The following is a 27,660-nucleotide window of genomic DNA, read 5'->3' as shown; positions in this document are numbered from 1 at the left end:
AGTTCCAGGATAGCCAGAGCTACATAGTGAGACTCTGTCCCAAATAAAACAAAGACCTGACTTCTGCAAAGAAAATCTAAGACTAAAGAAAGTTGAACAGTTAGCAGTGCCATGTGGTTGCTCTGTGAGGCAGGGCGATTGTTCAAATTCGAGAAAGCGAGGCCAACCTGGAGAACATAGCAGGGTGGTACACTTTTGTAATCCCAGCACTTAGGAGTCTGAAGCAGAGGACTGCCATGAGTTCAAGGCCCCTGTAGTTCATGTAGTGGTACCTCTTCTCAAAAAGCAAAGCCAGGGCAGGTGTGGTGGCAGATACCTTAAGTGACAGCACTCAGGAGTTAGAATGAGGCAGGTGCTTCTCTGTGAGTTTAAGAACCTCATGGTCTGTGTAGTGAGCTCCAGGATGTCCAGGGCAACAAAAATGAGAACCTGTCTCACAAAAAGAGGGAAAAAGAAAATGAGCCAGTTTATGCTGGCACATGCCTTTAATCCCAGCACTTGGGAGTCAGCGGCAGGTGGATCTCTGAGTTTGAGACCAGCCAAGGCTACACAGAGAAACTCTGTCTCTAAAATTAAATATTATACATACATACATACATACACACATATAATTAAGTATATTATATTTATAATTATATGTATACACACACAAACAAAAGACAAGGGTGGCAAAACTGCTCAGCAAGTACAGGTACTTGTCACCAAGACTGATCACCTGGGTTTAATCCCTGGGACCCACATTGGATGGCAAGAACTGATTCCTACATGATGTTCTCTGACCCCCCACACATGCTATGGTAGGGGAGTGCACACACCCCACCTCCACCAAGTACAGAAGTATAAAGACAACAAAATAAAAACCTGTTTCACAGAGAACTCAGTGCTCCCCCTTAATTACCCTCTGGGAACCCATCTGGACACAGTTGTTTGCAGAGCTTGGGCCAAGCCGGAAGTAGAGTGCGGGAACAGTGATAGTCAAGCCTCGCAGACCCTTTGCCATCTGTCGCAGGCAGCACGCCTGGAACCCAGGAGAGGGCCTGTGCTCCAGGGCTTTTGACAGGTGCTGTATCTCCATCAAGTGGGGATTGACTGGAAGGTGACCTAGCCAGAGCTGTTGTCCTAACTTTCCTGCCATGTTACTCCAGTTTTGAAGCCATAGAGAGAAGGCTGAGGGCCCAGAACAATCTATGGGAGTTGGTTCTCTCCTTCTACCATGTGGGTACCCTTGTTTGAACTCAGGGTACCAGGCTTTATCCACTGAGCCATCTCACCACTATGATTTTGTTTCTTGAGACAGAGTCTTGCTATGTAGGTCCAAGCTGGCCTCAAACTCACCATCCTCCTGCCTCTGCATTCTAGGAGATGGGATCACAGGTGTGGGCCTGTCTGTGTGGCCAGACATTTTATTTTCTGATGAGTTCCTTGTATGAAGTGTCCCCTGGACACTTGCCAGCCACAGAGGCTATAGAGTGTCTGGCAGAGAGAGTCGATGTATGAGGTGAGCTCCATCAGTGACCTCAGTGAGGGGGCACCAGTATATCCCAGATAAGGTGGCTTTGCCAGAAACCAAGGTCCTGCATTGAGTGGTTGATGGAGCAGTTGTGCCCACAGGCCTACGGGACCCTGACCCTTTATCCCCCAGGACACAGATGGCATGTTTCAGGGACTATTGTGGCTGCTTAATACAACACGCCTGTTTCAAATAATAACTGGCCATAGGGCCAGAAGTTGTAGCACACACCATTAATCTCCATCCTTTGGAAGCAGAGGCAGGCCTTTATGAATTCCAGGTCAGCCAGGGCTACAAAGGGAGGGCATGTCCGTCCATTATCCCTAGCCCTCCTCCCCACTTCCAGAAAAGGAATAGCTTCTAGAAGGCTGGTGGTGTTACAGCAGTGGAAAAGCAGCTGCCTGAAATTCCCCCATGTGAGGGACTGGGGGGCGGGGGGGGGGCGGGGGCGTGGCTCAGTGATAAAATAATCACTTAATTCAAACATAATTATCTGGGTTCATACCCTATAACCAAGAATAATGATACAGAACCAGAACTGGGTATTTTATATTAAACTGAAGTATCAGTAAGTGATTTGGCACAGTGTGTGCTGTGGTGTTACATATGTGTATGCACACCATAGGCCTTGTTCTTCCAATAGTATGTAAGATTGTTTTGTGTGCCTTTAAACTTGTGGTTTTCTATCTTTCTTCCTCCTCTCTCTTTTTGTTCCCCCTTTAAAAACTTAATAACGGGGGCCTGTCCTGGTGGGACACAGTACAATCCTGGCATTGGGGGCTGAGGCGAGAGGATCTTAAGTTCACAGGCCAGCCTGAGTTACATGATGTGCTTTGTGGTAAGTAAACTAGTTAACAGTAGTTCTTAGTTGTAATCCAGTTTAGTAGCAGTGGTTGTTTACTTCTTTTTAAGTTGTTTTAAAACATGATCTCATGTAGCCCAGGCTTACCTACAACTCTCCGTCCTCCTGCCTCCACCTCCCCAGGGTCAAGATTATAAAAAACGTGTTCCCTTGTTCTTCCAGGCCTCCCACTCTTTCCTGTCCTCACTCTCTTCCAGGCTCTTCCCTTCCTCCATCTCTCCCGTCCCTGTCCCTCCACGCATGTCTTTTGCCAGCTGATAACCTTCCTCACTCACAGCTTCTCTCCTTTCTTTCCACAGCTGGCCCCACAAAGGACATTATCAAAGTCCCCAGCCTGGGGCCCCGTGTAGACCTGGAGTGGCCACCGCACCCTTCCCTTCATGATTCGTTCATAGCACAGGTAACCAGGGAAGACCCTCGGTTCACTCTTGGAGGTGCAGTTGTTCCTCTGGGTACTTGTGGGGCCCACTGGTATCTGACTTGCAGAACCTGGTTTAGCGGCCTCCTTCAGTCCCTCCTCTCCAGCCTACATCCCCATGTACAGCTGTAGGAAGAATGTCCCTCAAGCTTCACCTTTTCTTTCATATTCTATATAATGAGACAATGTGAGTGTAGCTCAGTGGTAGAGCCCTGCCTAGAATCCTCCAGTGAGGGGCTGGGGGCGTGGCTCTGGGAGAGGCCCTGCCTAGAATCTTGCTATGAGATGCTAGGAGTGTGGCACAGTTACAGAGCACCTACAAGGCCTGCAGCATCCACAATAATGAGAAAGAAAGGAAAGGCCAGGAAGATAGTTCAGTTGGTAAAGGAGTTAGTTCTCTCTGTCCTGAGCTATAAGTTTCCACAACTCAGGAACTGTGGTCCTCATTGTATCCAGTTCATGATATTGCAATGGAAAGACCAACACGAGGCCAGTGGATTGATGCACTGGAAGAAGGGAAAGATGTACGGATCTGTTTGCCTGGGCCTTTGTAAAGTGCATAGGAGTTTAAAAAGACAGTGGAAACAGAGAGGCACTTAGATGATCAAATGGATCTGTAACAGGAGATTAGGATAGGAGGACAGATTCTGGAAGGATAGAGAGCAGGGGACAGAGGCTTAGAAAGTCAGGTGGGCACTGAGGAGAGATAGCCCAGGACCCATATAAAGAGCAGGGCATGGAATCCAAGCGCTGGGGAGGTGGAGACCACAGGATACTTGGGGTTAGCTAACTGGTTAACGTAGCCTAATTGGTGAGCTCCAGGCCAATGAGAGACCCTGTCTCAAAAAGGCGGACAGTGTGGCATGTGGAGAGCCCTTTGGATGAATGTTTTAGGGCTGAGGGGATGTGGTTAGATGCTCTGAAGGAGTGGGTGGCTGATTGGCAAGAAGCAATTCTGTATGTTGGGAGGCAGATGGGGAAATGCAGACAGCATCCATTCCTCTTGGGGTGCAGGGGTGAAGCAGCCTCTTCCTCCTTCCGGAGGGCTGACCACGCTAACCTTTGTCGTGGGCTCTGACTATGCTAGCCAGTGGTGAGCGCCAGATAGCTCCAGACAAACGTTAGCCGTCCGCATCCTCATCATTCAGCGGTGGAGGCCGACCCCACACTGCCACCTCTCTGGCCCAGCCTTGTGACCCTCCCTGCTCCTGCCGCCTCAGTCCCCACTGCCACACATCATGCCTGTCACCTTTCTTTGCTTGAGACCCACACCGCATAGGTCTCAGGGATTCACCCAGGAATGTGGTGGCCCTTTCTCTTGCTCTTATCCCATCCTCCCTCCCTTGCTCTATCCCACTGATACTCAGAACAGGCCCCTACCGCACCTTACGGACCACAGACTGTGTTCCGTCAACAGGACCGTGGGCTGTGGAGTGCATAGGCTTAGGGACATGGCTGGTGAACTCAAGCAGAAGCCTGCCTGGTGGGAGTCTGGTGTGAGCCACAGACCCTGAGAAAACAGTTCAGGTTATGTTATTTTTAAGACAGGGTCTCACCATGCAGGTCTGGCTGCTCTTGAACTCACAGACATCTTCCCAAGTACTGGAATCAAAGGTGCAGGTCATCTTACACCCAGGGAGTTTGGGTTTTGACTCTGAATTAGGCTGTGTAAGTCAAAGTAGAACGGCACCCTGGAGATTGGAACAGATGTGTTCCCTAGGGTTCACAGCCTACTCTCTGGAAGATGGCACCTCCAATTTAGGTACCTCCAACTCCTCACCCTTAAAGTCGGGGTGCCATACTTTATGCAGTTAGAGCTATATGCAGCATTCAGCATAAGGCCTGTGCCCCATCAGAGACCTTTTAATCTCCATTGATGCCATCTCATCATCACTATCAGATGTGGGGGGTGTTGGGCATGATGAAGGAGGGTGAGAATGCTGCCCCATCCCTGGTCAGGATTTCTGTGTGGGAGGGTACCTGGGAGGTGGTTCTTGTACCCCTCCATCTAGCTCTTTGCGCTCCAGAAACAGGTGCTCTGACCGCCCCCCAATACCTCCAGGCGCCACCCTGTGAAGGGGCAGCTGGGCCTTAGACTGCTTCAATCTAATTGTGTCTCCCTCACCCTCTTCCCACCCCACCCCATCTAGTGGAAATGGATGATGAGGATGGGAGATGCTTACTAGACGTGATTTGGTGAGTAACGGGCTCCCCCCACCCACCCACGCCCGTCTCCCATACCCCTCCCCTCCCACCACTCCTCAGCCTGGCTCCTTAAGGTCTCTTTTCCCTCTCTCTTGCAGTGATCCCCAGGCCCTCAATGATTTCTTGCATGGATCCGAGAAGGTAAGTGACAGAGGTGTGGAGGGGCATTCCTGGGGCATGGGCCTGAAGGAGCCAAAGGAAGGTCCAGGTTCCCTAAGTCTCTGCCCTCTTGCTGTGTCTTCTTCCTGACTTACCAAATAAGTTAGCCTTTAAAAAGAGGTGGGTTGGGCAAAAAGATCTCAGCATATTTTTTAATTTGAAAATAATGCTGTCTTGGATATACATATTTTCTTAAAACATCATACTATATTTAAAAATTATAAATAAAAGGCCAGGTGTATACCATTAATCCCAGCACCCAAGAGACAAAGGCAGGTGAATCTCTGTGAATTATCCACAGAGCAAGCTCCAGGACAGCCAGGGCAACAGAGAAACAAACTAACAAACAAATAAATAAATGTCATTTACTATTTACTAGTTAAGGTTTTCTTTAAAAGTATCATGCAGAAAATGGCTAGAAAGAAATGAGAGGAGCTAGAGGGATGGCTGTATGGATAACATATGTAAGCATGGAGACCTGAGTTCAAATCCTGAGCATCCATGTAAGAAGCCAGGCATGGCCATGTGCACCTGTAACCTCATTTCTTTGGGGAGAGGGGAGAGGCAGGAGGATCACTGGGGCTTGGTGATCCCTCGCTTAGCTCCAAATTCAGTTGAGAGGGTCTGTGTCTGAGGGTAATAAGGCAGAGAGATGACGGTGTGGGGGATGTTGCAAATGAAGGAGGGTAAGAATGCTGCCCCATTCCTGGTCAGGATTTCAGGGGGGGGGTACCTGGGAGGTGGTTCTTGTACCCCTCCATCTAGCTCTGTGCACTCCAGAAACAGTCGCTCTGACCGCCCCCCACTACCTCCAGGCGCCACCCTGTGAAGGGGCAGCTGGGCCCTAGTCTGCTTCAATCTAATTGTGTCTCCCTCACCCCCAAGACAAGACTTCCTCTGGCCTCCATATGTGCACCTGCGTACACATGTGTATAACTTGTGCGCACACAAACACAACACAGAGAGAGGGGAAGAGAGGGAGAGGGGAGGGGAGGGAAATAAAGCCCAAAGCTGGAGGGATGGCTCATCAGTAAAGAATGTTGGCTGTAGGCTGGGTGGTGGTGGCATATGTCTTTAGTCCCAACACTCAGGGGTCAGAGCCAGGTGATCTGTGAGTTCAAGGCCAGTTTGATCTACAGAGCGCGTTTCAGGACAGCCAGGGCTACACAAAGAAACCCGGTCTTAGAAAACAAAACAGTGCTGGCTGACCTTTATAGGGGACCCAGGTCCAGGGGATTCAACCCTCTTCTGGCCTCTGATGACACCAGTCATGCATGCAGTGCACAGACATATATACATGCAGGCAAAACACCTATACACACACACACACGCACACACACACACACACTCTTAAAGAAAATAAAGCAAAGATCTTCTTTAGCTGGTATGGTCAGAAGGGGTTACTCTGAGGTAGTGGCATTAAGATGACCACAGCGCTTATCTAGTGGCGGATAAAATTGAGACTTGAGTTGAGATGCTAAATTCAGAACTATTATGAGACAGCATTGAGTGCTTTAGACTTGGTTAGGATATTTTATTTTTTTGTTTGTTTGTTTGTTTGTTTAGTGTGAGGCAGGGTCTCTCTTTGTAGTCCTGGCTGTCCTAGAACTTACTAGGTAGGTCAAGTTGGCCTTGAACTCACAGAGATCTACCCTCTCTGCCTCCCCAGTGCTTCGATTAAAGTCACCCACCACCACACATGACTGATTTATTTATTCTGACCCTGACAGCAGTTCTCAGGGACTCAGATTTTATTTATGTCCCAGGAAATCTGGGAAAATGTGGCTGTCTGTGGGGAACCAGTGTGGAACTATTTGTGTTCTACTGTGGTCTGAGAGGTTACCTCCACATGGTGACTTAATGCCTGTTTGTTAAGCTTTTACCTTGTTGGAAATCTGGATCAGGAATCAGCTGGGTGGTCCTGGCCCAGGGACTTCCTCTGTGGTCACAGCAGTCTATATAACAGGAGCTGCAAGCATCTAAGGCAGTGGTTCTCAACTTGTAGGTTGTGACCCCTTTGGGGGTTGAGTGACCCCTTAAATAGGAATTAGTCAAGACCATCAGAAAATACACTGTGGTTCATAACAGTAGAAAAATTACAGTTATGAAGTAGCAACAAAATAATTTTATGGTTGGGTGTCATCACAACTTGAGGAACTATATTAAAGGGTCGAAGCATCAGGAAGGCTGAGAACCATTGTCCCATGGGCTTGTCTGGAGTCCAAGGAGGCCTGTGTTCACTCTCACTGTTTAAATGTCTTCAGGATATGGGAGCTGAGTTCCCTTGTCACACGCAACCCATGACAGAGAGCCAGGAGGAAGCCACTATACCTTTTATGACCTAGTTTCATGAGTCACACTTGGGAGCTGCTAAGTAAGAGCTCTTAAGTTCAGTCCCCAGCACCACATAAAATGAGGCCTGGTGGGGCACACCTGTAACCCCGACACTCAGGAGGTAGAGGCAGGAGATCAGCAGGTTACCTCCAGCTTTAATGGCTAGCATGTTTGAGGCTAGCCTGGACTACAAGTGTCTGCCTTGAGGAAGGAGCCACTAACTCCAGTGTACACTCTAATGGGAGAAGTAAGCTGTGCCTCTTAAAGGAGAGGCATCAGTGTGCTGAGCTCTCGAGAGAGTACTCGGTATCGCCGAGTGCAGTGAATATGGTAGAGGGAGGCCAGGCATGCCTTAAATCCCTCCTGCCCTCTGGACGAGGCAAGTGGATCACTGTTATCTATGTTAGGCTCAGTTCAGGTACCAAGATCCTCAGGACGCAGCAGGGCCTGCCCCTCTATAAAGCAAACACACAACTGCACATTATGTTGGGGAGAAGGGAAAGAGTAGGAAGCGTGGGACAGGTGTCATGAGCAGGTGTGTCATTGCCACAACCCCCCTCAAGGATGTGCTACCAGGAGGGCTATGATTGCTATGCAGGAGCACAGCTTGGGTGCATACCAAGAGGCCAAAGTCCCAAGGTCAAGGCAGGCACGTCTTAGAAGCCAGGCAGAGGACTTGACATTGACAGGAAGTGCCCTGGGTGGAAGCCTGTGTCCAGCCCCATTCTCTGACAGATGCTCTTATGTTTCCTCCTATAACCCTCTCCTTTTGTCTCAACCCCAAATTGATCTCTGCTCTAGAGTCTGGTCCTGCTCTGTTTATGTTTGACCTTGGGTTGGGGGTGGTTCTCATTGCAGCTGGACAGCGATGACCTCCTGGATGCCCCTGTGGAGGCCCAAAGTGCCTTCTATGAAGGTCCTGGGGTAAGTCGCTGGCCATTGGACATTGCCTATACTGCTGGAGCAGAAGAAGAGGCAGAGGCTGGAGGGCAAGCCTGGGCAGAGAGCGAGGCAGAGGCTGGCTGCCTCTAGTGCTTTTGGTAGATACCGTGTGACCCTGGGGGAAGGGCTCCTCCATGGTGGCTGCAGAGAGCATGTTCTCTGTGCTTGACTATATGAGACCCTCAGTTGCTTCTCTGTTTGTGTGGGAGGTGCATGTGTGCACGCGTGCATGCGTGCATGTTTGTACATGTGGAGGCCAGAGGCCAGTCTGGGGTATTATCACTTGCTAAGAACCATCCAGCTTGTTTTATAAGGGTCTCCTACTGCTCTGGAACTTGCTACGGCTGGGCGGCCAGCTAGTCCCTCAAGTCCTTCCTGTCTCTGCCTTCCTACCACAGGGTTTATTACATCCTCCAATTTTTGAGCATTATTTTATGCTTATTATATGTTAATGGTTTTGCTGCATGTATGTCTGTGCATACTTGTTTGTTTTTTAGAGGTTTATTTATTGTGTATACAGTGTTCTGTCTGCGTGTATACCTGCAGGCTAGAAGAGGGCATCAGATCCCAAAACAGACAGTTGTGAGCCACCATGTGGTTGCTGGGGATTGAACTCAGGACCTCAGGAAGAGCAGCCAGTGCTCTTAATCTCTGACCCATCTCTCCAGCTCCACCTGGCAGGTTTTGGGTGGGTTCTGGGGATTGTCAGACTTAGGAGGCAAGTCCTTTCTGTGCTGTTTATCTCCTAGCTCCCTCTTTCCCTTTTCTCCCTTGCTACTCTGCTGCTCCTGTCCTCATTTCTTTCCCTGGTCCCTGTCATTGTAACTGCCATCTTTTAACTTGTTACTTTATGAATCAACCATAACAGCATATTCCAAATAACCTTTTATCATACTGATTAGGTTTAGAAAAACAATTTAGATTTTATAGACCTAGTTACAGCAGTGGCCACTCTACTCTGTCTTGTTATTTCAAGACCTTTATTGAAGATTATGTATTTTGGTTTTCTGAGACAAGGTCTTGTGAGATCCTGAACATCCAGCAATAGACTAGGTAGTTGAGGGATAATCTTTAACTTCTAATCCTCCTGCCTCTACCGTCATGTGTTAGATTATGGTCACGCACCACCAGCCTATGTTGGGGAAAGAACCCAAGTTCATGCTCTCTAGACAGGCACCTAGGCCACGTGCCCAGCTCCAACGCTGGATCTTTCATTAGTCTCAGTCGGAGTTGACATGCCTCAAGCCTGTGTATTGCCTATGACTCTGCACCATAAGCCTGTTGAGTGGTGTTTGCCACTGATTGTGGTCACATTGAGGAAGCATTGTGACCAGGGGCTCCCTAACAGCAGTTGCTGTGCTGTGTCTATCTTTTGTTTTTTAAAGATTTATTTATTTATTTTTGGTTTTTCGAGACAGGGTTTCTCTGTATAACCCTGGCTGTCCTGGAACTCACTCTGTAGACCAGGCTAGCCTTGAACTCAGAAATCAGCCTGCCTCTGCCTCCCGAGTGCTGGGATTAAAGGCATGTGCCACCACCGCCCGGCTTAAAGATTTATTTATTCATTTTATGTATATGAGTTCACGGTAGCTGTACAGATGGTTGTGAGCCTTCATGTGGTTGTTGGGAAATTGAATTTTTGTAGAACCTCTCTTGCTCCAGCTGGCCCCACTCACTCCAATCAACCCCACTCTCTGGTCAACCCCGCTTGCTCAGGCCCAGAGATTTATTATTATAAATAAGCACACTGTAGCTGCCTTCAGACGCACCAGAAAAGGGCATCAGATCTCATTATGGGTGGTTGTGAGCCACCATGTGGTTGCTGGGATTTGAACTCAGGACCTTCGGAAGAGCAGTTAGTGCTCTTATCCGCTGAGCCATCTCACCAGCCCATGCTGTCTTTCTTCCCCCCTCCCCCCCAACCTCCTGCCTCATATCAAACTTTAGAGTCAGACAGTTTTGTGTCACATGATCCCTGTGGCAACCATATGGGACTGGAGGGTTGGGTTATTGTTCAGTGTATTACCCAGAACCCCTGAGAAAGTTTGCTCTTATTTAAAAAACAAAAACAAAAACAAAATGGTGGTGCTTGCCTATGATCCTAGCGCTTGGTAGGTGGAAGCAGGAGGATCAGGAGTTCAAGGTCATCTGTGGGGTGTGGAGAGATGTCTCGGTGGTTAAGAACACTGACTGCTCTTAAAGAGGAATAGGGTTTAGTTCCCAGCACCCACGTGGTAGCTCACAACTGTCTGTAATTCCAGTTCTAGGGAGTCTGACTTTCTTCTGACCTTCATAGATACCAGGCACATATATGTTGTATATAAATACACATAGGCACACATATACGCATAAACTAAATTCTTTTTTTAAAAGTCAGCTTGGTAGTGGTGGTGTATACCGTTAATTCCAGCATTCAAGAGGCAGAGGCAGATGTGTTCAAGGCCAGCCTGGTCTACAGAGCAAATTCCAGGGACAGCCAAGGCTACATAAAGAAACCCTTTCTTGAAAAACAAGTAAACACCCCCCCCCCCCAGAAAAAAAAAGTTTAGCTATAGAGCAAGTTTAAGGTCAGCCTAGGCTACACAGTGAGTTCTAATCTAGCCTGGACAAACAAAGGTTATGGTGAGCTATGTAGTCGGCTTGAGACCAGCCTAGGCTCCGTGAGACCTTATCTCAAGAGACTCAGAGCCTGTTCTAACAGTACATACCTTCAATCCCATCAGTCAGAGGGAGAGATCTATGAGTTCAAGCTCAGTCGGAAGTGTATAGCAAGTTCAAGGATAGTCAGGATTAAGTAAAGAGACCTTGTCTCAACCTTCCCCTTCCAAAAAGAAGAAAGTCATTAAGTACTCTTGGTTTGTAAGGGGTATTGTGGGTCTCTGTGACTGCAGTTTTATTTGTGTGTTTGCTTATTTTGCTTACTTTGTGTGTGGCTATGTATGTGTGTATGTGAGCATGCTTGTACACATGAGTACCACAGCATATGTGTGGAGGTCAGAGAACAACTCTCTGAGTTAGGTTTTTCCTACCAGCTTCTGGGATCCAGGGGTCTCAGACTGTCAAGTCTGCATGCAGTCACCTCTGTCTGCTGAGCCGTGGTCCAGCTGACTTTAAAAAATGTGGGCAGATCTCCATGAGTTCAAGGCTACCCTGGTCTATATAATAAGTTATAAGTCAGCCAAGTTACATAATGAGGCTCTTCTCTTAAAAAATGAAACAAAACTTTTTTTGCTTATTAATATGGTGTGTGTGTGTGTGTGTGTGTGTGTGTGTGTGTGTGTGTGTGTGTGTGATCCTTGTATGAGTTGGGATACACACATGCCATGCATGCATGTCAAGGTATAAGGACAGTTTTAAGATGTCAGTTACCTCTTTCCACACTGGGAACTGGAATAGAACTTGGGTCATGAGGATTGTAAGGCCGGTGCTTTTACCCACTGAGCACTCTTGCTTACGTTCATCCCCAGGATTTTTATCACCTTCTACTTATAGGTGCAGATGGGGAAACTGAGGTCGGGTTAAGCAAGCCACAGGTTGCACAGTGAGGCCTACAACTGAGCCAGGGTTTGGTCTGTGCCCAGTCTCTTTTAGATAGAAAATTCTTGGATTGTGGTGGTCTTGAGACAGAGTGTCCCTTTGTTGACCTCAGCTCTTGCCTTCTTCTCTTGACTGCCTCCAGCTCCATGTGCAGGAAGCTGCCGCCAACCACCTAAACCCTGAGCCCAGCCAGCCTGCCCCCAGCGTGGACCTGGACTTCCTAGAAGATGATATCTTGGGCTCCCCTGCAGCAGGAGGAGGTGGAGGGGGCGGCGGGGGCCCAGACCAGCCCTGTGACATCCTTCAGCAGAGTCTTCAGGAGGCCAACATCACAGAACAGACCCTGGAGGCTGAGGCTGAACTGGACCTGGGCCCCTTCCAGCTGCCCACCCTACAGCCCGCTGACAATGGGGCAGGTGCTACTGGAGCCGCAGGAGCCACGGCAGTGACTGCAGGACCCCAGGCTCTCTTCCCAGGCAGCGCAGATCTGCTGGGGCTGCAAGCCCCGCCCACTGTACTGACCCACCAGGCCCTGGTGCCACCCCAGGATGTGGTCAACAAGACCTTGAGCGTCCAGCCCTTCCTGCAGCCTGTGGGCCTGGGCAATGTGACCCTTCAGCCCATTTCAGGCCTCCAGGGCCTTCCCAATGGCAGTCCTGGGAATGCTGCAGCAGCCACCTTGGGTCTGACACCTATTCAAGTGGTGGGCCAGCCCGTCATGGCTCTCAACCCACCCACCTCCCAACTCTTGGCAAAGCAGGTACCTGTCAGTGGCTACCTGGCCTCCGCAGCTGGTCCTTCAGAGCCAGTGACACTGGCATCTGCCGGCGTGTCCCCCCAGGGAGCCGGCCTGGTCATCCAGAAAAATCTTCCAGCCGCAGTGACCACCACACTCAACGGGAACTCGGTGTTTGCTGGGACAGGGGCTGCCACTGCAGCAGCCAGTGGGGCACCCTCGGGACAGCCGCTGGCGGTGGCCCCGGGCCTTGGCACATCACCACTGGTACAAGCACCCAGTGTGATTTTACACAGAACCCCTACGCCCATCCAACCCAAGCCTACAGGGGTCCTGCCCTCCAAACTCTACCAGCTGACACCCAAGCCCTTTCCCCCTACCGGAGCCACCCTTACCATCCAGGGTGAACCAGGCACCTTGCCCCAGCAGCCGAAGGCCCCCCAGAACCTGACTTTTATGGCCACAGGCAAAGCTGGCCAGAATGTGGTGCTGTCTGGCTTCCCGGCACCAGCTTTGCAGGCGAATGTGTTCAAGCAGCCACCAGTCACCACCACGGGGACAGCCCCGCCACAGCCACCAGGGGCCCTCAGCAAACCCATGAGCGTCCACCTCCTCAATCAAGGCAGCAGCATCGTGATCCCTGCCCAGCACATGCTGCCTGGCCAGAACCAGTTCTTGCTGCCAGGCACCCCAGCCGTACAACTCCCTCAGTCACTGTCTGCCCTGCCTGCCAACGTGGGAGGCCAGATCCTCACAGCTGCAGCACCACACGCAGGTGGACAGCTCATTGCCAACCCTATCCTCACCAACCAGAACCTGGCAGGCCCACTGAGTCTGGGCCCAGTGCTGGCACCCCACTCTGGGGCACACAGCGCTGCGCACATCCTCTCTGCAGCTCCCATCCAGGTGGGCCAGCCTGCCCTCTTCCAGATGCCTGTGTCACTGGCCACTGGCAGCCTGCCCACTCAGAGCCAGCCGGCTCCCACTGGCCCCACAGCCACCACCGTCCTTCAGGGCGTCACCCTGCCTCCCAGTGCTGTGGCCATGCTTAACACACCTGATGGGCTAGTGCAACCCTCCACTCCAGCTGCCACCACTGGGGAGGCCACACCAGTTCTGGCCGTTCAGCCTGCAACCCAGGTGCCCCCTGCTGTCACCACACCACTGCCTATGGGTCTCCAACAGCCACAGGCACAGCAGCCTCCACAGGCCCCTACTCCACAGGCGGCCACCCAGCCTCAGGCCACCCCTCCTCAGGCCAGCCCAAGCCTGGCTTCCAGCCCAGAGAAGATAGTCCTGGGGCAGGCGCCCCCTGCGGCCACAACGGCCATCCTCACTCAGGATTCCTTACAGATGTTCCTGCCCCAGGTATGGGGGAGCATTGAGGGAGGGAACGAGGTCGAGCAGCAAATAGCTGAGCTGAGGCAGCTAGTGGGGCCTCTCGGGGATACCCACAAGGTAGGGCAGACTGGTAGGCCAATTGATAGACTGGAAGGGGCATACTCGGTGATCTCAAAGATGAGAAAGCATCTCTGTGCGGGTGTATGAAAGATAGAGACGGGATGGTGAATGGTGGGTGGGATGATGGATAGGCAGACAGGTGGAACACGGAGGGTGAGCAGACAGAGGTTCCCGGATCTGCCTGCCCTGCACCTCTTGTCTACTGTTCCCCATGGGGTTGAGTCGGGGTGGCAGACTCAGATGGGAGCCCGTGGTCTCTGGGGGCCTTCTGACCCTGTGTGGGTGGCCCCTTGCAGGAGAGGAGCCAGCAGCCCCTCTCTACAGAGGGTCCCCACCTCTCGGTGCCTGCCTCCGTCATAGTCAGCGCCCCGCCTCCTGCCCAAGACCCAGCCCTGGCCACGCCCGTCACCAAAGGAGCTGGCCTCGGCGCTCAGACCCCCGACAGCCGGGCTTCCCCAGCTCCAGCTCCCCAGGTAGATGCATCCTGGCAGCCTGGCCTCCTTATGCAGCTCCCCGCTCGCTCTGCCCTGCCTGCCTCTGTCCTGCTGCCTTGGAAAACACTCTGTCCTTTGTTCTTCACGCTCACGTTCCCTGAATGTCTCCTAGCCATAGCGCACATTTAAGACCAGGGCCAGTCCTGGGAGAGTCTAGCTCTAGACAAGCACATTAAATTACAAAGGGATGAGGAGTGACCTCCTAACTGTATTGGGTAAAACAATTCCTTTACATTTCAGAACATTGCTATAGTCAGACTTGATGTCACTGGTCTGTAACCAGCGCTCAGGGTGGTGGTAGTGGCGGTGGTGGGAATAAGATCATACTATCAGAGTCATCCTGGGCTATATAGGGAGTTTGAACCCAGTGTGGGCTACATGAGACCCAGTCTCTGCAACAGCCAGGAGAACCGTTCTGAAATCCTCAGCTCCTCCTGAACAAGGCTCTTGAATTTCCTTATCAACGTGGGCGTGAGCATGAGCACACATGAATGCTCTGTTTTATAAAATGCAGTGGAGTGCCTAGTCAAAACTAGGCTCACACCTTGTGTCTATTGTTTAAACTTGACCTCGGTGGCTGCTTTTTATTCTTTCACATGACTGGGTAGTAGACCATTGTGTAGGTACACTATTTTTTAGCAAGTTGGTGGGCTTCTAAAGTCACTCTTCGTTTTTCCTTGTTATGAACAAGGCTGTGAATAACAGCTTTGTGTGGCATTTTGCAGCATAAATTATTTTGTGATCTGAGGTTTGAACTGAGAGTTTTGTGTATGCTAAGTAGGCATTCTGTCAGAGCCATGCCCCCAGCCCCTCAGTGGGGGATTCTAGGCAGGGGCTCTACCACTGAGCCACGCCTTCAGTTCCTGGTGGGCTCTAGGCAAGCTACTGCTGAGATCTATCACACAAACTTTTGAACATTTCCAATTGAGACAGAGTTAACTTGCTAAATTGACCAGGTAAGCCTTTAATTTGTGGTCCTTCTGCCTCACTGTTCCAAGTTGCTGGGCTTACAAGTCTATTCTACCACATATAACTTAGAAGAAGTTCCTTAAACTGAATTTTCTGGGACTTTAAAAGATGTATGGCTTTACATTGTAATGCTGTCTCCAAGCTGCCGTCTGTGGACTGCTTGGTGTTGCTTTGTCAGCAGCGTAGCTTGCTCCTGTTCTCTCTCAGCCTCGCTAGTGTATCGAAGTAACCGGTGTGACTTATTGTAAAAATTGTGCCTTGCATTGATTTTTAAGTTGTATTTCTTCTTTTTGTCAGTAAAGTGAGGCAAATTTTTATATATTTAAGAACTACTTGTTCTATGAAACTGTTTCTATCCTTTGCCACTTTCCAGTGTGGGTTCCTAGCCCATCTCTTGTTGATTTGTAGACACTGAAGTGAGCCTTCAGAGCATATATTGGCAAGGGTATGGATGGCAACGTCAGTGTGGGCTTGGCCCTTGGGCAGCCATGATTGTACCTATAGATTGCCTGTCATATAAACTTGAACATGTTTCTTCTGTCTAGATTGAGGGTGGGGAAGAGGGCTTAGGTTGAACCGGTGAGCTAATGTGTACTCTACACATATTAGGAGTTTGCTTGTGTCTGCTGTAGGTGTGCATAACTCCATGTGGGTATGTGCACTCGGGTCTGAGGACTGGATCCCTGGAGCTGGCGTTACAGACAGTTGTGACCCACCTGATGATGGGTGCTAGGAACAGAACCTGGATTCTCCAGACAAGCAGCAATGCTCTTAAACACCGAGCTCTGTCCTTCTGTACTTTACAAATGGTGGCCACAGCCCAGAAATGTCCCTAGCTGGCATGGTCCAAAGGAATTATGGAGTGTTGGGAGGAGCGCTCTGTCATCTACCAGCACTTCCTCTGGCCCCTGTGCACCCTGCTTATTTTTCTCTTTGCATCAGTTTCCTTACCACTTAGGTGAGGATGATAAATAGCAGCTGCTTTACAGAGTTAGGACATGTGCACAAACTCGCCTATCTGTGGGGTTCTTTCTTCTTTTTTCTTTTTCTTTTCCTCCCGTGAGACAGAGCCATCTGTGTAGCCCTCAATGTCCTAGAACTTTACTCTGGAACTTAGACCAGGCTGGCCTCAAACAGACCCACCTGCTTCTGCCTTCTGAGAACTGGGAGTTCACCACCACCGCTCAGCTTTCTTGCTAGTTTTTTGTATGCCGTGTTCTTACACCAGGCCTGACCAACACAGACAACTCTTAACTAAAAGGAGCCAGGCATACCTGATTGAGTGGTGCATGCCTGCAAGCCTGCCTGTCCCCGTGGGAGTCAAAGGAAGGAGCCAGGCATACCTGATTGAGTGGAGCATGCCTGCAAGCCTGCCTGTCCCCGTGGGAGTCAAAGGCAGGAGCCAGGCATACCTGATTAAGTGGTGCATGCCTGCAAGCCTGCCTGTCCCCTTGGGAGTCAAAGGCAGGAAGGAAGACTTGGGGTTCAAGGTCATCCTGGACTTCAGAGTGAGTTCCAGTTTAGCCTGCAGGACATGAGACTTTGCAGTCATGGCTCAAGCCTTGAATCCCAGCACCTAGAAGGCAGAGGCAAGCAGAGTTCTGAGTTCAAGACCAGCCTGATTTATATAGTGAGTTCCAGGACAGCAAGGGCTATATGAGATTCTTGTCTCAAATCAAGAAATAAGAAAGGTGTCGGGCAGGGCTGCCATCATGTAATGGCTTGTTGAGGCTGGTGAACCTGTCTCCCAGCTCAGCCTGTGTGGGCGGCTGAAGGGACGGGTCACAGCAAGCCGTGGTTGGCTTCCACACAACACATGAGCAGCAAGAACCAGCTCTGGGTGGGAATTGAGGCCTGCTTATGGCATAGTCTCAGAAGTGACATATGATCATTTCTGGGGAGTTCCTGGTCACAGAAACTAATCCTGGGGTGGGGATTAAATATAGGTAGGTAGTTTAGAAACTAGTGGTGAAATTTTTCTATAAGACTTATTTTTTATTTTTTATGTGTATGGGTGTTTGCCTGCATGTATGTTTGTACGTCCACCACTTGTATCCCTGGTGACCACAGAGGCCAGAAGAGAGTGTCAGATCCCCTGGGACTAGAGACAAGTGTGAGCTATTGTGTGGGTACTAAGAGTGAAACCTTAGTCCCCTGGAAGAACAGCCAGTGCTCTTAAGTACTGAGCCACCATGCCAGCCACTACCTATCTTTCTTCTCCCCACTCCATACAGGAGTGTGTAGCACTGGCTGTTCGGGAACTTGTAGACCAGGGCCCTGGATTTGTGGATCCACCTGCCTCTGTTTTTTTTTCCCTGCTTGGATCCTTTGAGATGAGGTTACACATGTTACCTCCTGCCCCGTAATATTTTAAAATCTAATCCTAAGATTTTAGTGCAGCATTACAGCCCAGGGGGAAGTTTTCTCTTACTTTAACTATTGTATCAGCCAGCTGTAGTGCTGTACATCTAGAATTGAAGCCCTTCAGAGGCTGACGCAAGAGGATTACTAGAACTAGAGGGGCTAGTTATGCAGTGAGACTTGTCTCAAAAACAAGCAAACAAAAAAATCCACATTGTACTGTTAGCAAAGCTAGCAAATTTAGTGTGTACACAGGAATGCTACCTGATTCGCTTTTGCATTCCAGTTGATATGTTTTAAATTTATCCTTAAATTAATTTTGTGTGTTCATAATTAGAGAGCCTGAACACCTACAAAAGTTAGAGTCTCTTTTCCTGCCGTGTAGATCCCAAGATTTGAACTTAGAGATAGCTAAACCATCTATCTACCCAACATTCAGAAACCAGTTTAAGCACTTGCTCGGCCAAAGTCTTGTTTTATGTAGCTCTTTCATGCCCCCGTGTGGTCATTCACTGGAAAGGCATTTAGGGTAATGGAAAGAGCTGGACTTTTCTTGGGCACCGGAACACAAATTTGCTCTCTTACACTGGGTTATACTGTGGTTTTTCTATTTGTAAATAAGGCCACAGTGGATATTCCTGTGAGCAAGAGTGGGGTTGTCTGTCTGCCTTCCTTCCTTTCTTTCTTCGTTTCATTCTTTTAAGATTTCTTTATGTTATATGTATCGGTATTTGCCCACATGCTTATCTCTATGCACCACGTGCATAGCCTGGTACCTGGAGCCCAGTGCAGTCAGAAGATGCAGTCCGTTCCCCTGGAACTGGAGTAAAGGGTTGTGAGCCTCCATGTGGATGCTGAGACCTGAAGCTGGGACCTCTGGAAGAGCACCCAGTGCTCTTAATTGCTGAGCCATCTCTGCAGCCTTTTTATTTATTTTGAGGCAGTATCTCAAATTTGCCTAGGCTAACTGTAAACTCACTCCATAGCCCAGGTCTGCCTTGCATTTCCTCTTCATCAGCTCTAACCCTGTTTTCTTCTCCATTTCTCCCTAGTGCTGGGCACAGAACCCAGGGCATGTACGTTCTAAGCACACCCTCTCCCACCGAATTCCCTTCTTAGGCCCTTTTCTCCTTTTATAAATAATTCTGCTGCTTTTACTGACGTCAGTGTGGGTTTGTGCTCTCGAGTGGGTTTGCCTAAGGATATTAGAGAGAGATGGGAGCTACACTTACAAGTCGTCGTGAGCTGCCGGGTTTGGGTGCTGAACCAAGCTTGAGTCCTCTGGAGGAGTAGCAAGCACTTATAGCTGCCGAGACATCTCTCCAGATGTCCCTTTATTCTTTGGGGGGAAATTAAGCCAGGCAGTGATGGTGCACACCTTTAACTCCAGCACTCAGGAGGCAGAGGCAGGTGGACTTCTGAGTTCAAGGCCATTCTGGTCTGTAGAGTAAGTTCCAGGACAACCGAAGCTATACAGAGAAAGAAAAAAAAAAAAAGGTGAAACGTATTATTTGTGGGAAAATTGAGTAAACCAATCAAAAGGTGTTCCTAAAGAGGACTCACAGCAGCCATCACTTCAGTTCCAAGGGATCCAGTGCCTTCTTCTGGCCTCTGTGGGCTAGACATACAGGCAGGCAAAACAAAAAATCCTTAAAGGACATCAGGACATCTCTACCCTGCCCTGCCCTGCCCCGCCCTACTATGGGCTTTCAGATACTTCACCTTCCTGCCACATCCCACTCCCCTCCCAAATGTTCTGTGTTGCATAGTCCTGGAGAAGCAACAACCAAGATAAAAGATTCTTTTGTTTAGCTGAGAGTGACCTTGAACTCTTAACCCTCCAGTCCCAAGCTCCCAAGTGCTGGGATCCTCTGTGCCCTTGGACCATTATGCTGGGCTGTTGTAGTGCTGTGATGTAACCCAAGTCTTTGTGCATAGTAGACAGACAAGCTGCCAACTAGAGCACATTCCCAAGCAAGTGAGGCTTTAATGTTCCCCAGAACAGGCTGCCTTGTGCAGGATTGTCAGGGCACAGTCCCTTTGTTCTGTTGGCAAGCCTGGAGCTGTTCGTGTGCTCTCTGCTTGGAGCCAGCAGCACTGCAGGGATGGGAGACTGGTTGCTTGTTCTAGTTTGTTACAGGTGTGTTTTGCCTCTTAGTTACCAGTTACCAGAAGTTAATCAGTGCTGAGCTTGGGACGGTTGCTTAAAGTGTCCCAGATTGAGAGGTGACTCCTTGGGAAGTCCAGGCAGTCAAGCTAAGCTGCAAATTGCCCCTCACTGTAGAGCAGTGATTCTCAACCTGTGGGTCCTGACCCCCTTGGGGTTGACTGACCCTTTCAGGGGTCGCATCTCAGATATCCTGCAGATCAGATATTTACATTCATAACAGTAGCAAAATTACAGTTATGAAGTAGCAACAAGATAACTTTATGGCTGGGGACCATCACTATAACAGGAGGAACTGTTCGAGTCACAGCATCAGGAAGATTGAGAGCCACTGGTATAGAGCGGGAGCCCTCAGGCTCTCTGGTCTTGGGTCTTTGTGTGTGCCCATGTGCATGTGTCTGGACATGTGCATGCCACAGACTGTATATGGAGGTTAGAGGACAACTTGTGGGACTTGGTTCACTCTTTCAACCATGTAGGCTCTGGGGATCGAACTCAAGTCATTAGACTTGGCAGCCAGTATATCCACTGAACCACCTTGCCAGCCCACGATCCCGGCTCTCACACAGAGCTTCCCGTCGGTGGGTAGGCTGTGAGATGGGCTGGAACCCTATGAGGACCTCCAGTCTGAGCTGTGTCTCTCTGTGGTGGCAGACTCCCTCTCCCTCTGCAGCTGTCAGTTCTGCCCACTTACCTGTGAAGTAGGTGAGAGCAGGCCACGCTGGGAGACATCCCATTAGCCAGTGCTGGTGGCCTGGTCCATGCTGTGGGTCACTCTCCAGATGCTGGCCCAGTCTTGGGTGCCCAACTGGCATTCACTGGTTACATGGTGCCTGTTGAGGTCATGACTTGAAGATGACAGTTTCAAGGAGTCAGACTGTGGCTCAGGCCTACATAGGAAAAAGGACAGTGTGCTGGCCCAGGATGCAGGCTGGGTGGTATGGCTGATGGCTCAGGCACCATCTGGAACTGACACACACACACACACACACACACACACACGCAGTTGGGGCCATGGGCACACTGAGACAGGCAAAAGAGCCCAGTTCCCAAGTGCAGTGCCCAGAACATCCACCCCCACACACCCATTTCCCATGGCTGGCCATTCCTCTTGCCTTTTGTCTTGCTCCTGGGTCATGAATCCTCCCACACTGGCCAGCAGCCACGTGTCCTGAGTGGCGTCTGTGTAATGTCATGCAGGCACCTCCCTGTGCTACGCTCTTCTTGCATCCTGCTCAGCAGCTTGTGGTGCCCCCGCCACCCCCAACGTCCCTGTCACTGCTTCCTCTGCTGCTGCCAACCCGCACACCCTGCAGGGCTTGCCTTCGTCTGCTGGGTGGGGGTGCACATGGGACCTTACAGGGAAGATCAGAGGGTAGATGGGAGAGGGGGGCGTTTGGGGACAGCGGTGTGGGTAAGGGTGCAGGGGTGGCTGGGTGAAGTGAAGAGCTGGGAAAGATGAGAGGTTGTAGTGGGATCCTGCCTCAGGCAGGGCTGGGATAGGCAGAGAATGGGGCCTTTGGGTGGGATGATTGAAGTCTGGGTGAAGGGTGGCTGGGGTCACAGTGTCTTGGGAAAATGGAAGTCAAGGATAATATGAGCCTGACTCTGCCTCTACCTCCCTCTTCTGCACAGATCCCTGCAGCTGCTCCACTGAAAGCCCCTGGCCCCGCCTCCTCCCCATCACTACCTCACCAGGCCCCCCTGGGAGACAGTCCCCACATGCCCTCCCCACACCCTGCCAGGCCTCCTTCCCGCCCACCCTCAAGACCCCACTCACGCCCTCCATCCCAGCCCCAGAGCCTGACCTGCCCACCCTCTGAGCCCACCCTGCACCCTTGCCCTCCACCCCAGGGTCCCCCAACTCTACCTGGCATCTTTGTCATCCAGAATCAATTGGGCGCCCCACCACCAGCTAGCACCCCAGCCCCCACAGCCCCGGGCCCACCCCAGCCTCCTCTGCGACCCCCATCCCAGCCTCCAGAGGGCCCACTGCCCCCAGCCTCCCACCTCCCTCCTGCCTCCACCCCTTCGGCCGTGGCCTCCTCCTCTGAGCCTTCTACCAGGTTGCCGGTCCCCACACCCCCTGACTTCCAACTCCAGTTCCCACCGAGCCAGGGACCCCATAAGTCCCCTACTCCGCCACCAGCCCTTCACATGGTCCCTGAGCCCACGGCACCCCCTCCTCCACCACCTCGGACCTTCCAGATGGTAACCGCCCCCTTCCCAGCGCTGCCCCAGCCAAAAGCACTTCTGGAACGATTCCACCAGGTAACCATCAGCAGGGACACCTAACTCCCCACCTCCCAAAACCGGCCCCTTGCCCTGCCCCGCCTTGTCTACTGTGTGTCCACACCCCTGCCCAGTGCATCTCCCACCCCACTGTGATCCCATGTCCCACCGGTCAACTACCTACCCTTCCTCAGGTGCCATCTGGGATTATTCTCCAGAATAAGGCTGGGGGTACTCCCACCACCCCACAGACATCCACCACCCTGGGGACCCTCACCGGTCCTACTGCCTCTGTGCTAGTCAGTGGACAGGCACCACCTGGGACTCCTGCCGCCTCTAGCCATGTCCCAGCCTCCACACCTATGGCCACCACAGGTAGGGTGAGGAGCCTGCCTAGGCAAAGGGGTCGTCGGGTAGGACTGTACCAGAGCCCAGGGTGTCCCCCTACTCTGCTGGTACCAACAGGTAGAGGAAGGAGGGTGGGCTGTCCAGGTCTCAGGAACGAGGCACTGGTGGGATAGCTGCGGGATGGGAAGGGGGCTCACAATGGAAAGGCCTTCCGTGCTGGTGACCCCTGGGCCCTCTCCTTTCCTCACCCACCCCAGGCCTCCCTCCTCTACTTCCTGCCGAAAACAAAGCTTTTGCCAGCAACCTTCCAACCCTGAGTGTGGCCAAAGCTACTGTGTCTGGGCCAGGGAAGCCCCCCGCAATTCAGGTGAGTAAGGAACCTCAGAGCAACTAGGGATTGAAGAGTGAGCTGGCAGGAGAGATGAAGATGGCAGGGGCAGCATAGATGGTGAGAAGAGCTTGCTAGGAGCAAGGGTGTGTGGATCTCTGTAGGGTCAGAGGTGAACCACCAATACAGCAGTTTAAATGTGGGATACAACCGTGGATTAGTGGTAGAGCCTCAGCCCAGAATCCCCCAGTGAGGGGCTGGGGGCGTGGCTCAGTGGTAGAGCCCCTGCTAGACTCCCCCAGGGAGGGGCTGGGGGCGTGGCTCAGTGTAGAGCCCCTGCCTAGAACCCCCCAGTGAGGGGCTGGGGGTGTGGCTCAGTGGTAGAGCCCCTGCCTAGAATTTCCCAGTGAGGGGCTGGGGGCGTGGTCAGTAATAGAGCCTCTTCCTAGAATCCCCCAGTGAGGGGCTGAGAGCATGGCTTAGGGGTGGAGCACTGGCTTGCATAAACCCCTGGATTTGACCCTTTGCATAGTAAAAAAGTTTGGACAACCAGTTATCACAAACTAAGGATATCAACACTAGACTCACTAGAGGGAGAGAGGAGACAAGAAGGCTATTAATCATCATGGTGAAATTCAAGGGCCAACAGATAAGAACTACTGTAGGCTGGCAGAGAATAGACACCAGTGGACGGCCCAAGGGCTTGGACTTACTTGTTAATAGCCTTCTCCCACAGCCTAGGCCACATGTCCCAAGCAGATTTGTTTTCTTGTATCCTCCATCCCTCCCTTCCTTGCTTCCCTCATTTGTAAAATTTTCTTTCTTTCCTCCCTCTCTGTTTGAGGCAAGCAAACCAGACTGGCCTTGAAATCATTGATGTCCATCTGCCTCTTCCGTCCTTGGTTTTTGAGGTGGGGTGGGGTGGTGAAGATGTTTCTGAATCTGAGGCTGACCTTGAACTTCCTACGTGTGCCTCCCAAGTGCTGGGTTTACAGGCTGTCCTGTTTGCTATGATAATAAGACTGTAGCCAGCCAGATGGTGGTGGCGCATGCCTTTAGTCCCAGCACAGGGGAGGCAGAGGCAGGCGGATCTCTGAGTTTGAAGCCAGCCTGGTCTACAGAGTGGAGTTCCAGGACAGCCAAGGCTACACAGAGAAACCCTGTCTCAACAACAACAAAAGATTGTAACCTATAAAAGCTTAGGGGAGGAAAGGGTTTATTTAGCTTACACTTGCAGTCTGTCAGTGAGGGAAGCCAGGGCAGGAACTGAAGCAGAAACCATTGAGGAGTGCTGCTCCCTGGCTTGCTCCTTCACTGCCTCAAAGCTTAGGACCACTTTGTCTAGGAGTGGTGCTGCCCACAAAAAGCTGGGCCTTCAATTAATCAAGATAATCCCCAAGAGGCCAGGATGCAGTCATATGATACCACACCTGGCATTCCCACCAGGTTTCTCTTGATGGACAGGGATGCTGTAGCTGGGGCCACCTTCATTTACCATCTATGTCCTTGGCTAGAGGGAGGACGTAGGTTGAGGAGGCAAAGAAGGCTTCTTCCTAGCAACACCTGTCACTGACCTTTCCTCCTTCCACAGTATGACAGCAAGATGTGTAGCTTGAAGAAACAGCCCCTACTGCAACCCAGCAAAGAAGCCTGGTGAGTGACAGCGAACTGCCTGCCCCAAGATGTGCCTCATTCCCACCGCTCCACAAAGTATTGGTTCCACTCTCCATTGTTGTGTATGGATTCCCTCTTGATCATAGTTTCCCTTCTGCCAAGGGAAAGATAGATTGAGGCCAATAGGGGACATTGGCAGGCTGCCGACTGCAAGCCCCCGGGGTTCCATCTCCAGTTTGATGTCAGGGTCACTGTTTCTTCAGCTTGTCGGGTGTGGTGGGGATGAGCCAGGTAGAAAGTAAATGTGTGAATAGATTCCGGGCATGTCCAGGCAGGCGTGTGAGTTAAGTCTGAAGGCCAGGGAAGATGAATAAGGATGTTTTAAGGGCCTCAGTACATTGAATAGGCGGCGAGATGGCTGCCTGTTGGGTGAGGGCAGGCCTATGAGCTGTTTTGGAGGAATAATCGGTGTTTCCTTGTTCTTCGTGTTTGCTAAGTGCTCACTGTGTGGTTCTGAGACCACAGCAAAAAGCAGTATCAGGAAATCTGCCCCATGGTGCCAGAGGGCTGGTCTTCTAGGCTTGTGTGATGAGAACGTGGTCATGTGATGGGGAACCTGAGCCTACTGTAGTAGGGATTCACGGAAAACCACAGTGAGGGCTGGAGAGATGATGGCTCAGCGGTTAAGAGCACTGACTGCTCTTCCAAAGGTCCTGAGTTTAATTTCCCAGCAACCACATGGTGGCTCACAACCATCTATAATAGGATCCATGCCTTTTTCTGGTGTGTCTGAAGACAGCTACAATGCACTCATATAAATAAAAATAATAGTAAATAAATCTTTTTTAGAAAAAAGAAAAAAGAAAACCACCATGAAAATGAGTAGGCTCTTACATCCTAACCCTATCACTATCCCTACACTTTCTTAGGCTAGACGCCGAGGAGAGGTCCTGCCCCTCCTGGTGGCAGGAGGTAGAATAGCATAGTTCCCACCTCACTCCCAACCCCTCCCTTTCTCCTTTGGATCCTCTAAGCCAGAATGATGTCCCCTCACTTTCCTAGGCTTCTCTTTCCCTTTTTGTTACCTGTTGACTTTGGTCCATAGTCAGGGAAGCCATGAGACAAGTGGAACTCAGGGTGTGAGGTTGGCGCTGCTTGCCTTTGCAGTGTTAAGTTTGTAGCTCGGGGCTGAGGTCCAGGATCAGTTTCCCTGGCCCTCTCCCTCAACTCTGTATGTGTGGTCTAACCCCACCCACAGCTTCCTGGAGCATCTGCACAAACATCAGGGCTCTGTCCTGCATCCCGATTACAAGACAGCCTTCCCCTCCTTTGAGGACGCCCTCCATCGCCTCCTGCCCTACCATGTCTACCAAGGCGCCCTCCCTTCCCCCAACGACTACCATAAAGGTGAGGCTCCCCCCGCTGCTCTCCCCCTATGTCCCCAAGTGCCCTCAGCTCAGCCACCAGCCCTCAATATTCAGGCCACGGAGCGTGGAGTGGGTGGAGCATTGCGTGCTTGCCCGCAGTTGGCCACAAGTGCCCTGTGTCACCTCCACCCCCACTCCAACCCCCCCCCCTCCCCGTGTGGCTTTTCTTCCTCCAGTGGATGAAGAATTTGAGACTGTCTCTACGCAGCTGCTCAAACGCACCCAGGCCATGCTCAATAAATATCGGCTTTTGCTTCTGGAAGAGTCCAGGGTAGGATTCTCAAGCTCTGGGGTCTCCCCCCTGCTGTGAACTGTTCTTGTGGGGGTTGGGGGGTGGTCTCTTAGCTGGGAGGGAAGATGGAAAGGAGGCCGTTGTTCTGAGCCTGACCACATCCTGCCAGTATCCTCCCTTCCCCCATTTGCTTTTTCATATGTCCTTTATATCAACCCACCACAGAGAGTCAGTCCTTCTGCGGAGATGGTTATGATCGACCGAATGTTCATTCAGGAGGAGAAGACCACCCTTGCCTTGGATAAGCAGCTTGCCAAGGAGAAGCCTGGTGAGAGGGGAGGGGAGAGTGAAACATCCTCTACCTACCTGGTGCTAAGATTTCCAGCAAGCAGCCTGGCATGCTGCACGGGGGAGACAGAAGCACAATTAATCTCTGAGAGTTTGAGTCCAGCCTGGTTTACAAAAACAGGAGGGCTTTGTTGAGTGGCTTTACCTTTCCTCGCCACCAGGGGGCGTGAGAACCCCTCCTTCCTCCTTTGCTCCCTGTGAGTTTCACCCTGCCTCTTAGAATGAAGGGCTTTTCTGCCAGCCCCAGCCCGATGGAAGAGTGAGAGAGAAGAGGCAGGGCAGAGGCACAAACAAGGTCTCTGCCACACCTACTCTGTGCCCAGTCTGTGCTTCTACCATTCTTAAGAATGAGCCTTAACCCTTGCAAGCCTTACCCTTGGTTCAAGGAAAGCATGCAGTCACACCCCAGACCCTGGCTTTTTCAAAGACCCCTTAAGTCTTCTACATTCAGCTCCAAGTACCATTATTCTCTTTAAACAACAACGACAACACCAGCAGCATTCATCTTCCCGCTTCCCCAGCCCTGGCCTTCTCGGGTACTCACAGGAATCAGGACACTAGTGTGTTATCTTTCTGAGTCCTTCGGGGTATATTCTAGAGCTTTCTGTCTTTAGGAAGATGATGTGTCTTCTGAGTGTACCTAGTGACTCTACACAGGACCCTGTGTTCATGCACAAGAATTTCTGTAGCAAGTCTGATAGGCAACAAGGGAATAAGTCAAACAACCTACCAGGGGTTATACACATGCCTTACAGGGAGCACACGCCTAGCACATCAGAACACAAGGACGTAACCTGGGAATACTTGTTTTTGAGGCGCTAGGCTATGGCTGTACTGTGGAGCCACGCCCCCAGCCCCTCACTGGGGGATTCTAGGCAGGAGCTCTACCACTGAGCCACGCCCCCAGCCCCTCACTGGGGGATTCTAGGCAGGGGCTCTACCACTGAGCCACGCCCCCAGCCCCTCACTGGGGGAT

General features: G+C 51.1%; 1 protein-coding gene across 1 annotated transcript in view; it reads left to right on the top strand.

The window, feature by feature from the left end:
* Window positions 1-2,670: 2,670 nt before the first annotated feature.
* The window catches only part of Bicra (BRD4 interacting chromatin remodeling complex associated protein), a 28,584-nt gene continuing 3,594 nt past the window's right edge, over window positions 2,671-27,660 (top strand). The window contains exons 1-13 of the mRNA XM_021168454.2: window positions 2,671-2,772; window positions 4,941-4,986; window positions 5,094-5,136; window positions 8,347-8,412; window positions 12,110-14,071; window positions 14,461-14,637; window positions 21,791-22,426; window positions 22,582-22,762; window positions 22,993-23,102; window positions 24,655-24,716; window positions 25,936-26,084; window positions 26,281-26,375; window positions 26,562-26,664. Coding sequence (XP_021024113.1) covers window positions 4,946-4,986; window positions 5,094-5,136; window positions 8,347-8,412; window positions 12,110-14,071; window positions 14,461-14,637; window positions 21,791-22,426; window positions 22,582-22,762; window positions 22,993-23,102; window positions 24,655-24,716; window positions 25,936-26,084; window positions 26,281-26,375; window positions 26,562-26,664 — 3,625 coding nt within the window. The 5' untranslated portion in view covers window positions 2,671-2,772; window positions 4,941-4,945. The remainder of the gene's footprint in view (window positions 2,773-4,940; window positions 4,987-5,093; window positions 5,137-8,346; window positions 8,413-12,109; window positions 14,072-14,460; window positions 14,638-21,790; window positions 22,427-22,581; window positions 22,763-22,992; window positions 23,103-24,654; window positions 24,717-25,935; window positions 26,085-26,280; window positions 26,376-26,561; window positions 26,665-27,660) is intronic.

Source organism: Mus caroli, chromosome 7, assembly GCF_900094665.2.
Source record: "Mus caroli chromosome 7, CAROLI_EIJ_v1.1, whole genome shotgun sequence".
NCBI lineage: Eukaryota > Metazoa > Chordata > Mammalia > Rodentia > Muridae > Mus > Mus caroli.
The sequence above is the reverse complement of the archived record's forward strand: the minus strand, read 5'-3'. Positions and strand labels throughout refer to the sequence as shown.